Genomic DNA, 14449 nt, shown 5'->3' with positions numbered 1-14449 from the left:
ACCTCTGTGGCGTAGTGGTTAAGTGCTACGGCTGCTAACCAAAGGGTCACTATGAGTCGGAATCGACTTGAGGGCACTGGGTTTTATGTTATTTAAAATAAATTTTTAGTTGAACTGTTTGAGAAAAAATATCTAGAAGTACAATTGAGTTACGTATATTGCCTCATATCCAACAACTTTGCAAAATCTACTAATTTTTCCTAAGAGTTTGTAGGTAAATTGTTTTGAAATTTCTATTTAGAAAATGTTTCAACAGCAAACATAGCCAGTTTTACTTCTTATTCCAATATTTATACCTTCCATTTCTTGTACTTGTCCTGCATTATCTAAAGTCTCCAATGTAGTGAGTAAAATTGGTGGTAGTGGACTTTTTTTTTTTTTGGTCCTAACTTCAGGAAGAAAGCATTTCATATTTCTCTGCTTAAAAAAAAATGTTGGCTGAGGTTTTCAAAAAAATTCTGAAGGAAACTTTTTAAAACATTTTTTTTTCCCCATTGTGCACAAGATGAAGTTTATATACCTAATGCGGTTTGCAATTCATGATCAGAACCCATCAGTAATTTGTTGCTCACATGCCCAAAATTAAATTGTTCTTGCTTTTAATATATCTGAAGACTTGCACGTGAGCTTCTACTCACTTGACATTTCATACCTCTCAGGAAGTATTGCCTAGCCTCCCAAATATGGGTTCTATGCTCCTACACACACACACACACACACACACGTGCACGTGCACACATGCAAGCACAGATTGCATCCTATACTTGAGAGCAGAGCCCATGCCCGTCTAGTAAATTTAGATATTTACTCACTATCCACCAGTGGTCTGAGACATGGTTAAGTGCTTAATAGGTATTCATTGAAAGAATGGATGAAAAAAGGAACAAAGGAATGAATAACTCTTGGTGGGATCAGAATTAGAACTCAAAACCCAGAACTCTTACCACTGTCTATGATACATATATGCTTCCAAAAACCAAGCCAAACCCAGTGCCGTCGAGCCAATTCCGACTCGTAGCGACCCTATAGGACAGAGTAGAACTGCCCCATAGAGCTTCCAAGGAGCGCCTGGCAGATTTGAACTGCTGACACTTTGGTTAGCAGCTGTAGCACTTAACCACTATGCCACCAGGGTTTCCACTTATATGCTTACTGTCTCCAATAAGTTAAAATGACCAAAAGTGTTGTTATGTAAGGATGTGATTTGGCAGTTATGTAATGATGTAGTCATCCTCCATTTTGTGATCTGATGTGTTCATCTTCCATTTTGCATAACGCCAATTTTCGTGTAACAATCTGGTCTTTGGAACCTAATTATGTCGATAAGTGAGGAGTGGACGTATATAGAAAAAAATAGAACATAAATTACACATATATTTATAATTGTAACTTTGTAAATCAACTTGTATGTAGGTATACATGAAAAAAAGACCATAGAAAACTATACTAAAACATTTTCAAGTGTCATTTATTTCCATTAATTAATCATTGAAAACAAAGCTTTATAGGTACCACTTCACATGGCATTATCATGAATTGTTTGTATTTATGAGACTAAATCATGTATAGCAACTTTTACTGAAAAATCTCCAAAATTTGTGAATTTAGGATTTGTCACTAATAACCATTTCACTCACACCACTAAATGCACTGTTTTATCTCACAGTATCTTGGGGAGATTTAGGTTAATTTGTGTTTGTTGTCATGGCACTTGCTTTTAATTTTTTTTCTTTATCTTGAAGTCCGTTGACATTGTGCAAAAAACTTACAACTATGAATTCACTCTTTATAGGTAAAACTATAATTATGAGTGCTGGCAATATCAACCTTTATACATTACCAGGTCTGGTTAACAGGATGGCTAGAAGACAGTACTTTCTGGATACTATCTGACTTTAGTTCCACTACCTTCTTTATTGTTTGCTCAGAGAACAAAGGCAAAAGGGCCGCCAGGGCTCCAATGATTATTAAGTTATATATAAAATTTAAAATTACTTGTATTCATCTCTCAAAAGTTGGTAATAGCGGAAACAGTGTTAACTTCGAGATGGAAAAGGAGGGTTTGCCAGTAGTGTTTGATATGGACAAATCACTTAAACTTTCAAATTTCAGTTTCCTTATTCCTAAAATGGAGCCCTGGTGGCATAGTGGTTAAGAGCTGGGCTGCTAACCAAAAGGTCAGCAGTTCAAATCCACAAGCTGCTCCATGGAAACCCTGCGGGGCAGTTCTACTCTGTGCTGTGGGGTTGCTATGAGTTGGAATCCACTGGACAGCAACAGCTTTAATTTGGTTTTGGTTTTATTCCTAAAATAAGATAATAAGTTTTTACCAGCCCAATTCATTAGTTTGTGAGATGTGGTGTTTAATAGCACTTTGTAAACTGTTGACCATTATGATATATAATTTTGATGTTAGTCAGTTTATAAATGTGAGTTTTTTGTACTTGAATCAGTATGTATATGCTGTTTTTTGTTCTTTTTTTTTTACTTAAAATTGATTTATAAATATATTTGTATGAATTAACATAATCTTCCTGATGGTTATTTTTGAGATGATAAAATATTACATTCTGATGATATACCCTCTTATTTTTAGGCTTTTAGATCTTTCATTGACTGTGGGGAAAAGATAGGTAAACTTTCTTAAATCCAACTGTTGTTGTTAGGTGCCCTCGAGTCAGTTCCGACTTCCAGTGATCCTGTATACAAGAGAATGAAACACTGCCTAGTCCTGAACTATCCTCACAATCATAATGTTTGAGCCCATTGTTGCAGCAACTTTGTCAGTCCATCTCATTGAGGGTCTTCCTCTTTTTCGTTGACCCTCTACTTTACCAAGCATAATGTCTTCCTCTGGTGACTTGGTCCCTCTTGATCCCATGTCTGAAGTATGTGGGACAAAGTCTCGCGATCCTACCTTCTAAGCAGCATTCTGGCTCTAATTGTTCCAAGGCAGCTTTGTTCTTTTTTTGCCAGTCAATGGTATATGCAGCCGTAGTTATTATTTATGCCACCACCACTCCACCAGTACTAGTGGTATACTGTTACTTATTAATAATAAGCTACAGTTATTTAATGCTTATTTTGTGCCAGACAACTATGTAAGAACTTTTTACACATCAACTTTTTACAAAAATCTGACAACAATATCTCATTTTACAGATGAGGAAACTGAGGCAAAGAGTGATGAAAAAGTGTGCCCAAATCACATAGTTAAGAAGAGCAGAACCAAGAATTAAAACATGAGTCTGTGCTCTCTATTATAGTAGCCATTTGCCACATGTGGCTATTTAAACCTGAATTTAAATTACTTAAAAATAAATAAACTACGCACCCAATTTCTCTGTTACACTATCCATTCTTCAAGTGCTTAGTAGCCACATGTAGCTATTGTATTGGGCAATGCAGATATGGAACCTTTCCATTAAACCACTAAGGCTCTCTGACTCTAAAACTCTCGTGCTTACATATTATATTAAACTGTATTTCTGCCTGTTACTCTTTAAATTTTATTATCTGATAATTCAGTCTAATAATTCCACTAGAACCTAAATTTAGGTTTGAGTCATAAATATACTAGATTCTTTAGTGTATGTGAGTTTAAACATTTCCTCAGTATTTTATTCTAAACCAAAATAACACCGGAATGTTTTATTATGTCTACCTAAAAGTATGAAATTGTTTAATGAACTCTTAGTCAGAATTGACTCAACGGCAAGAGGTTTGGTGGTTTTTTTTTGTTCTTTTTGATAAATTTTTAAACTCTGGTTTACATATTAGTTTTTTTTTTTTTTTTAAGGACAAATGGTGATATATCACAGAACTTATGTATGTCTTCTTCTTTGCGGCTAGCAAAGCACTTTTATAACTATTACTCCATTTAAAATCTTCCTAACAATCCCCTGAGCTAGTTAGAACAAGTGTTATTTTTCTAATTTTACAGATGAAAAAACTGAGGCTTAGAGAATTTAAGGAACTTACCCAAGACACATGGCAGATGGAGAGCTGATAACCAACCCTTCTCTTTTCTTGCTTTATTTTTGTTAATCACCAGCATAAATCATAGAAATAAACGACAGAGAAAAGAGCATGAACAAATGGGGCTGGGGTGAGAAGGAGAGAGTTAATGCTAAATATGATGCAAATATCGAAGACCTGTAAATGCATAGAAAATTGAAGAAATCCTCAGATAGTGAATTGTTTTAAATCTAATAAGACTGCCAAATGTAAACCACTCAGTTATAGAGTGGATTTAATTATAATTACTTAGAGAAAGGCACGCTGTTACTAATTTAATTAATATCTGGAGATAAATATTCATTCATTCTTTTAATCAAGGAAACACGGATGGTAAAGTCCTTTGTAAAAATCCCAATGTGATAAAATATTTTTTTATCATACTTAACAGGAATGCCCTGTAATTTGATTTTAGCCAATCTCAAAAGATAATGTAGAGAAGATTAAAAAAAGAGAGAGAGAGAAACCGAAGCAAAGAATTACTGGCTTATATTTTTCAACCATGGGGTATCAGAAACACTCCTGCCAAGTTTCAAACTCCAACCTTCTAATATGCCCCCTCGTATTAGCAGATTTCGCACTAGTAACCAAGGCATGGAAGAAAATTGGAAGGATAGACTGAAAACGCACACTTAGTGATTTTACTTCTTTGCTGTCCTGTTTTTCTGAGATTGAATGCACAGAAGTAATAATTATTACATGATAAATGTGAAACAAATTGAAGTGTGACTCCAGATTGTGAAACCTTTGGTGCATAAAACGTTTGAACATGACACATCCTGTTTTGTGAATTGTTGCTCCCAAAATTTAGTTACTATGGCAACCAGTTGTCTTTAATCAGGTGACTGCTTAGAATCTTCATACATATATATATGTGTGTGTCTTTCTTTTTCCTTTAATACCCAGAGTTTTAAAGCTTAATCATTAAAGAACAGTTTTCTTTTTATTCATTTTAAAAAAAACATCTATGGAGTTTCACATGAAATGCACGGATCAGGAAATGGGAATCTCTAATGCAGAAATTATTCTAGTTCCACTGAGTTTTACATTTTTCTATATATTAACGACTTTATTTTTATGAATAGTTATTAGGTTTTAGGTTCTACATATAATAATTATCTTATTTATATGTAATAAAAATGACTTTATTACTGTATTTTAACACAAATCATATGCACCTTTTATGTGTGTTTGCCAACTGCGCCCTCTCCGCCTGAAGTATTTTCATAAGCCCACTATGCTAATTCTTTTACAGCAACGTGTAAAAAGAATTTGCATAGCAGTGCTTGCAAAAATACCTCATGGAGGGGCACAGTTGCCAAACAAATGTAGAAAGAGTGTTACTTGTGTAAAAATATGGTTATCTCCAATAGTATATTAAAACCATTATTTAAGGCAAAAAATTTAGCAGTGTGCTTTCCCCATTCCTGTTAATTTCAATATGGGAGTACAATATTTACCAAGTTAAAACATCAACTTGAGTTGTCTCTTTGGATCAGTCTACCAGCAATGAATTTGGCCAATTTTCAGGTTTCTCTGAATTCAGTGTTTTTGTTGTTAGTTACTGTGAGTTGGCTCTGACTCGTGGGGACCTTATGTATAACAGAAGGAAATGGTATGCAGTCATGTGCCATCTTCCTGATCACTGGTATGTTTGAGTTCACTGTTGTGGCTACCTTCCAGCACTATATCTGAGAATATTCTGTTGGGATCCATAGGGTTTTCCATGGCAAATTTTTGGAAGTAGATAATAGGCCTTTCTTCCTAATCTGTCCTAGTCTAGAAACTCCTCTAAAACTTGTCTACCGTGGGTAAGTAACCTTGCTGGTATGTGAAATACCGCTGGTGTTGCTTTCACACAAGATTAGTAATGTACAAACCACCACAGTAGGACAGGCTGAATTCATTAGGGTTGGGTAACGCCCAGCTATGTGTCTTTTCGTAGAAAGAATTCCAAGGTAAAAAGAAATAGGGAACTTGATCATGTTGATTTGTAAATTATGAAAGTCCAGAGTGCCTTCAAATTGTCAGTCATGCTGGGATGGTGCCATCATTTTGTCTGCTGGACACAAGATAGTTGCAAAATACCAAGTTGCATTTTGTTCATTTGTTAAAATGTGCCTCATATGTTTCCTTGGGATAAATGGGTTTTTGGTTTTATTTCTTTTTTTTTTCCATATGTAAAAGTTTAAAAAATTAAGCATTCTACTTCTCACAACTACACATCTACTTCATAGCCCACAACCCTTACTTAGTCCCTCAGCTCTTAAATTAAACAGGTTCCTTGACGCTGTAGCAGGCCCATTTGGTAGTTGATCATTTGAAAAGTGCACTGTATCTCATTTTAACATTCTGAATCAGTACATCACATAAATGCGTTCTGAATAATGCATGTCTCCTACTTTAATTACTTGTTTAATTATCTTTAGTTTGTTTCAAAGCCTAGAGCAACTGCTGTTGCTTGGCTGATTAGAAAATTGCTTCCAGTTGCAGAAATCTATTTCCTGTTGTTTCTTCCGGCAGTGATTGCAGACCGGCCTCCCCCAGTCATTCGACAAGGTCCTGTGAATCAGACTGTAGCAGTGGATGGCACTTTAGTCCTCAGCTGTGTGGCCACAGGCAGTCCAGTGCCCACGATTCTGTGGAGAAAGGATGGAGTCCTTGTTTCAACCCAGGATTCTCGAATCAAACAACTGGAGACCGGCATGCTGCAGATACGATATGCTAAGGTAACTTGAAATGACACCTGGGGCTTCCCGTTTTGTTCCACTTTGTTTTTGCCTCTAGCAACTAGTGTTGCAATCTCAGGTTTTAGAATTAATGAAATGCTAAATAACAGTATTAATATATTTTTTATTTGATACTTTATTCTCTCAGGTATTCCACTGGGTATGTTTAAGATGCTTTTACTTTAGCCCATTGCAAGTAATTTAATGTTTTATATGGAGGGAAAAAAAAGATTGCTAAGACATATTAATTGAGGAAAGTAGATGAGGATTTGTGAAAGAATACCTTAAGTAGTGGTATGATGCAATCATTCCATAAAGTATTTTTCAAAGAATATTTCCAGTACCATTTTATGTTCAGTGAACTCAAACACTTCTCTTATGACTCATTGGTTCAGCATTTTGCAATTCCAGAATACTATCCCTGCAAACAAAAAGCATAAAACAATGTACACATTGAGTGTACATTTCAAATCAGACCACTCAATGATAAAATGCCCATCGGTTTGTGGGAACAATTTAGGGATTTACCTTCCCAAGGCATCGTAGCCCATACCTGTTCTTTCAGGACTGTTGTTTTGTTTTCCTTTTTCGTTTTAGGTCAAGATGAGACAAGCTCCTGAAGCATATGAAAGAGTAGTCTTGACAGCAATAAATACAAATTTCCATGGCTTTATTGCCTGTGGTGGGTGGCTCCTTTGGAGTTTTGGATCAGGATAACAGTTGATTTAATGTGCCACGGAAGTTAATATGTTGTGCTGTTTGTGACAAATCCTGTGACTTTGTTATTCCAGTTGTCAGAGCAAGATGATAACATTATTGTTTTATCTAAGATTACTTGAAGGTAGAGCTACTATCTTTGGAGGCTATGTGGGTTTATTACGCTGTTGATGAATTTAAAGTTGAGTTTGTGACCTGTGTTTATTTTCTGGCATTTAGCCTTTAGAGGCAGAATGTTCATTCCAACTAGGTTATGGCTTTATATATTTTAAAGTTAATAAGTATAAACCTTAAGTTACAGGTTTAAAAAAAAAAACTTAAAAGGAAAAAAAGAATGAATACTTTCAAAAGAAATCCTTTCATCCCTATCCAATTTCTATAAATGCCTGTTTATCTCAGGTATCCATATAGGTAAAACTCTGATAAAATATAGAACAGCAGAGTCACTGGCTAAAATTCAATGAAATCATAATGTGACTTATATATAAAGATAATAATTTAGCAAAGATTATCCTTTCAAATTTAGATAATTATCTACCCAAGTAATTATTTATTTGCCCCTGATACTGATAATATTATGTTAATACTGTTCAGTATTACTTTTTTAATTATGCAATGAGGATAACAATATAGATTTTTTTTCCTATCTTCGTGTAGCTTTTTCCTTCACATTCAATAGAAATATATTCAATTAAGAGGAAGTTTCTGGTTAGAGAATTTCAATGCAGTTCTCCATATTCATGGACCATATACAAACCTCTAATTGCTTTTCCAGCCCAGTAAGCTCTTGATTGTTCCAAATATTTATTTTCCATCTGTCTCCTCAGCTGGGTGACACTGGTCGGTATACCTGCATTGCATCCACCCCTAGTGGTGAAGCAACATGGAGTGCATACATTGAAGTTCAAGGTAAATTAGAAAAATTTCACCTTAAAATAAAGCTGAAAATGTAATTGTTTACTTATGGTAAATTGATTAGATGCCCTGATGGCTTAGTAGATATGTGGTTATGTTGTCTATATGTATTTGCTTGCTATATATGTATAAACACCTTTTTTTTTTTTTTAATCTTTTTCTCCTTTGTTAGAATTCGGAGTTCCAGTTCAGCCTCCAAGACCCACTGACCCAAATTTAATCCCCAGTGCCCCCTCAAAACCTGAAGTTACAGATGTCAGCAGAAACACAGTAACATTGTCATGGCAACCGAATTTGAATTCAGGTGCAACTCCAACATCTTATATAATAGAAGCCTTCAGGTAAAGTGAAAATGATTTTTCCTAAGTGTTCTTCTTCTTCTTTTTTTTTTTTTTTAAGATTAAATAAGCACGTTCTAACTTGTGTATCTCTCCTTAGCCATGCATCTGGTAGCAGCTGGCAGACCGTAGCAGAGAACGTGAAAACAGAAACATTTGCCATTAAAGGACTCAAACCTAATGCGATTTACCTTTTCCTTGTGAGGGCAGCTAATGCGTATGGAATTAGTGATCCAAGCCAGATATCAGATCCAGTGAAAACACAAGGTAAATACTGATTTATTCGGCCTTGCAATACCTCCTTACGCATACCTGTTATGATTTTACAGGTACGTAAGGTGTACGACGTGCTAGGACTGTGTTTTTAACATAGATCTGTCATCCATCTTGCTTAACCAGTTTTTTAATACACAAACACGATGACTACAAACTTTGTTTTAATTTTCCGGACTAATCACAGCAAGATAAGGTTCACAAAGAAAAAAACTCTTTCTCATTTTATAAAAGTAAAAATCCAAAGAGACCAACGTATTATGTGATTATTATGTGTATCATATTCAGTTTCTTGATATTTCAATATGGTAATGTATGGGTCTGTATTACCAATATACCTTAATCATTAATAAATCATCTTAATTACAGTCACACTTAGAAGTAAATTTTTTTTTTTTATGTTGAGGTTCGGCACTTTGCATATAAGCTTCCAGAATTACAGCTATAATCAAGTAAAACTGAAAATCAGCCACGTTGAGGAGATATTTAGAAAATAATCTTAAAGTTGTTTTTAATTTTTCTGTCTAGTGAACCTCCTACAAAGCATGGAAAAAATACTTTGGGTCTTTTTATTCCATTGCCTATTATGTGAACCATGATCTATTAAATTAAATTTTAAATGGCAAATATCTATCTTTTGGTTGAAGTAGTGTTAAAGAACCGGATAAAAGGAAAAAAAGGAGATGTTAAAGCTGCTTCTAAAACATTTGAAGCTGGAAATTTTGTTTACTTGGATCACATATTAGATACACTGTTTTTTATTATCTTTTGTTAGTAGAAATTGTTTTTAACTTTTAGCTTTCAAGAGACAGATTTTTATCTCCTCTCCACCCTTGTGCTCACTCTAGTTTTTAAAATAGAAATAAATTTACATATTGGAAAAAGAGAGGTGAATTTGAATCAGCTCTTACATTTTTATGAACATACTGTCGTTGTTATTGATACACTTATTTAGATTAATAAAGAAAGGTACTTCTAGAGGGTATGGATTGGAAATAGAAAATCCTTTTCTCCACATACGGAGGGAACATAATGTCTCTAACTTGAGTTATACTTTTTCAAAGGAATTATTTGTAACTGAGTTACTATGAGAGAAGCAGGCTGCACACAAATTACAGAAAGACTTCAATTACTTTTCTCCTGGTTTGGGAGAGGGTCTGGCAGCCCCATTACCTGTTTTGTCTTCTCCAGAGAGTATATAAACAATCTTTGTGGAAAGACTTTTGGTTTCAGTATTTACACTGAAAGCGGGCAGAGTTGAAGAACATGCTCATGTCTGTTTCTTGCCCTGTGAATTTAACACCCCAGTGCCTATATTTGCTATTATGAGTCACCTCAACAGGAGCTTTAATATTCTTGGAGCCTGCCTTAAGGCAGTTTGAGATTTTCAATATTAGATACGCATTTGTAAAGAATGCAGAAACTGTGACAGCTGTAAAATGAATCTAAACCTTTTGTCCCCAGTACAGTGGTCTCTATTCAGTGGACTCTTACTTCAAGTTTTTGAATGACTAGTGCTTAGCACTAGTCTGTCATATACCCATATAAATTATTTTGTAATGTATACGTACATTTTTAATTGATGAGTTATTTCACATTTTATCTAAAAATTAGTTTACTTTTTTTATTTTAGTGAACTTACCTTTGGACATGCGTAGTTAGTGGACTAGCCTAAGTCAAATGAATTCATGTCAACTGAAGACTGCAAATATAGTGAAACTGGCTTACAACTGTGAGATGAAAGAATTCGTTATTGCGGGTCCTCAACGTACTAGCTATCTGGCCTTAAGAAAATTAGTCATTCCCTCTGAGCTCCAGTTTCTTCACCTGTAAAATGAGACTAAAAGTACATACTTCTCAAGATTGTACAAAGATTAAATTAAATAATTAATTCATGGCTATAAACCCAAAAATCCCATTGCCGTCGAGTCAATTCTGACTCACAGCAACCCTAGAGGATAGAGTAGAACTGCCCCATAGGGTTTCCAGGGAGCACCTGGTGGATTTGAACTGCTGACCTTTTGGTTAGCAGCCCTAGATCTTAAGCACTACACCACCAGGGTTTCCAATTCATGATTGTACAAGGCTCAATTTAAATTTTTTTTTCTATTTTATGCCATAAGACTCTGTTAGTGGATTTGTATTTCTTTCAGTGTCTGGACTAAACATATAGAAATTTCATGAAATTTGAAGATAATCATAAAACTGAGAAAGACAGCTAGTTTGCTCAATGACAGAATCAAAGTTAAATATACCTTGACAGATTGGAATAATGGGGCAGCACTAACAAGATTAAAATTAATGGAGCAAATTAAAATGCCTGGTACTTGAACTTAGGTTTAAAAAATTAGCTGAAGAAGGATAGATGAGTACTCTAGGCTTAAGGGGAGTACATGTGGAATGTTTGTTGGGGTTTGGGGAGGGGTAGACTTTAGAGTTTGAAGTCAATTAAAACACCTATCTGTGCCAACTGAGTGATGTATTTGCCAAAAGAACAAATGTAGTCTGAGCTGGCATTAGCAGAATTATGTCTGGATCAAGTAACCCCCCCCATCCATCTTTAAACTGGTCAGATCATGAATGTGTTCTGTTTTGAGCACTATGTATTCAGATAGACTATAAGACTTTTAAGAAGCCTGGAGGAATTCAATGAGGATAGTTGGTGGGACTAAATGAAAGGCTAAAATCACATCGTAGGAAAGGAAGTTCAAGGATCCTGCATGTTTTAGCCCAGTAAATAATTAGAGTAGCCTTGACATATTCTCTCACAAATGTAAACGACTATGGTATGGAAGAGGTATGCTTATTTTAACTTCAGGCAATAGCGCAGGACCAATGGGTAGAAGGAACATTGAGGCAAGCTTCCTTGTCTAAGTCTTGGACTGCTTTTGAAACACTGTGAAGCCCAGCTGGGGGTCCAGCTACAATTGGCCATAGGAGGAACTTGGGAAAGAACCTGGGAAAAATCCAATGGGAGGGTAAAATAATGCAGAATCAGTAAGGGGAAGAAACAGGGAAAGGCTTGTTGGAAATAACTTCATAAGGGGAGCAGACATATGTCTAAAACTATTTCTGAAACTGGGTTGCACAAGAGTCTTCCCCAACTGGAAATTCCAATGAATAAAGTGGGATCAAATGTTTCAGGTGAACAGACTCAAGGCCCAGGTTCCCAAAACAGGAGTTGTTGTGTGCCATCAAGTCAATTCCAACTCATAGCAACCCTATAGGACAGAGTTGAATCACCCCAGAGGGTTTCTTTCCTAGGCTGTAATCTTTATGGGAGCAGATTGATACGTATTTTCTCTCTTGGAGCCACTGGTGTATTCCAACTGCTAATCTAAGCCACCACTGGAATTAGAGCTTATCACAGAGTAATTAAGATGCCAAGGACAAGATTTGGTAATACAAGGAAGGTCAGATGAGTGGTTGGCTTAGCAGCGGTGGTGTCATTGCCTGGATGGTGGTAGTTAACTGCTACCTTCACTACTATTCCTAACTCACATATCACGTCTGAGCTGTGCCCTTGAGCCTTATTTTTTTTTTTTAATATATGCACAGATACAAAATGTATAGAATACGTGCATTACAACCCAAACAAATCAAACCCATTAACGCTTGAGTCAATTCTGACTCATAGTGACCCTATAGGACAGAATAGAACTGCCCCATAGGGTTTCCGAGGAGCTGCTGGTAGATTTGAACTGCTGACCATTGGGTTAGCAGCCTGAGCTCTTAACCACTGTGCCACTTAAGTAAATAATGAAATGGGGCCTGGATAATCTCTCCTCCGAGATCGTGTGCAAGGAGTTCCAATAGTGGGGAAACAGGATAGTATTTGAGGTTTCTTTCAAGTCTAAATCTGGACTCGGGAAAGCAACTTTATGTTATAATACATTTCTTTCAGGAGGAGGCGAGCAAAAAGGAAAAGAAAAATATCAACTCATAAATTTCTCAATATTACATTATTAGACATCTTTTCATTTTCGCTCTGATGTGAAATTTTCTAAAATAATATTCTAGAATTCTATTGCCAAAATGTTTATAATAGGCAGGAGAATCTAGCAATTTTTCTGAAGAGATTGGCTGGCAGTTTTATCTCAACTAGAGAAATTAGGGATAGAGGTGCTAATTGTGGTAGAAATCCTTAAAGATGGCGGTATCTATGTTTGAAGATACTTCCTGAAAGGCAGAAGGTTCTCTGAGGATTAGAGTGTAACATGAGAGAACTTGTTTAGCAGCTAATAGAATGGTTGTGTTTCCACCAATGATGACTAAGCACATTCTATATGTATGGCACTCTGCAAGGTATTGCGAGTTCACAGAGATTAAGACACAGTCTCTGCCTCAAAAAAAGCACTTTATATGAGTTTGTGGTGGTTGTTGTTAGCTGCCATCTAGTGAGCCCCAAACTCATGGTGACCCAATGCACAATGGGATGGGACTGTTCTGATCCACCAAGTTTTCATTGGCTGGGTTTTTGTAAGTCAATCTCCAGGCCTTTCTTCCTAGTCTGTCTTAGTCTGGAAGTTCTGCTGAAACCTGTTCAGCGTCATATACCTTACCAGAACATAATTCTCATAGCAGTTTTCAGGAGTTACAGCCATTGGCATTGCCATTCGATACATGAGAAAACAATAATAGAAAGTTAAAAAATCTTCTGAATATCACATGGTTCTTAAGTTGCAGAACTGGGATGCATACCCAATTCTGTCTTATTCCAGTGACTTTACAATTAAGCTAGAAATAGATGGTAGTTGAAGACATAGGAGCAATTGAGACCAGTAGGGAAAGAAATTATGCCTAAGAGACAGATGAGATGGCAAGATGACCATCAGTTGCTTTTTGTGTGTAGGCTGTGATAATAGGTATCTCTAGGACAACTATTAGCCAAAGTTATTTCTAAGGTATAATAAAATATAAGCCAGGATTATCTTAATTTTTTCTTATTTATAAGCTTAATTTAGAGATTGTATATATATACATTCAAAGCTACAATATCTAACAGTCTTTAATAGCACCCTTCATCTGTCGTCTCTCCCATTTGCTTGCTTTCCCTGGACTCCATCACATATTCACCAACCTCGTTTTTAGTATTTATGCTTTTACTTTCTATCCAAAGCCAGTTCTTTGAAGATGTTTAATCATTCAGAAAACTAAAATTCTCATCCTGGTTGTTTGTGAGTTGATGAATAATCAAGACAATATCTGGCAATTTACTAGACTCTGGGAAGAATTCTGGACTCTAATAATTGTTTCCTTCTCTTCCTCACTCTGTATCCCCTTTACTGTAAACAAAGCAAAACATCTGTGTTTAGAAAACCTCTTTGGATAGTGGCAATTTTTTTCCTTAATTTTATTTAAGAACAATTATGTTATTTTCTCTTTTAATGAAGCCCATTTTATACAAATATGTTCTTTGCTGTAATTCTTAAATTATTACTTTTTTTATTGTGCTTTAAG

General features: G+C 35.6%; 1 protein-coding gene across 1 annotated transcript in view; it reads left to right on the top strand.

The window, feature by feature from the left end:
• Positions 1 to 14449, top strand: part of ROBO1 (roundabout guidance receptor 1) — a 1245354-nt gene that overhangs the window by 1160935 nt on the left and 69970 nt on the right. The window contains exons 12-15 of the mRNA XM_049858153.1: positions 6541 to 6746; positions 8291 to 8372; positions 8551 to 8719; positions 8817 to 8983. Of these exons, the coding sequence (XP_049714110.1) occupies positions 6541 to 6746; positions 8291 to 8372; positions 8551 to 8719; positions 8817 to 8983 (624 nt within the window). The remainder of the gene's footprint in view (positions 1 to 6540; positions 6747 to 8290; positions 8373 to 8550; positions 8720 to 8816; positions 8984 to 14449) is intronic.

Source organism: Elephas maximus, chromosome 18 (genome assembly GCF_024166365.1).
Source record: "Elephas maximus indicus isolate mEleMax1 chromosome 18, mEleMax1 primary haplotype, whole genome shotgun sequence".
NCBI lineage: Eukaryota > Metazoa > Chordata > Mammalia > Proboscidea > Elephantidae > Elephas > Elephas maximus.
The sequence above is the reverse complement of the archived record's forward strand: the minus strand, read 5'-3'. Positions and strand labels throughout refer to the sequence as shown.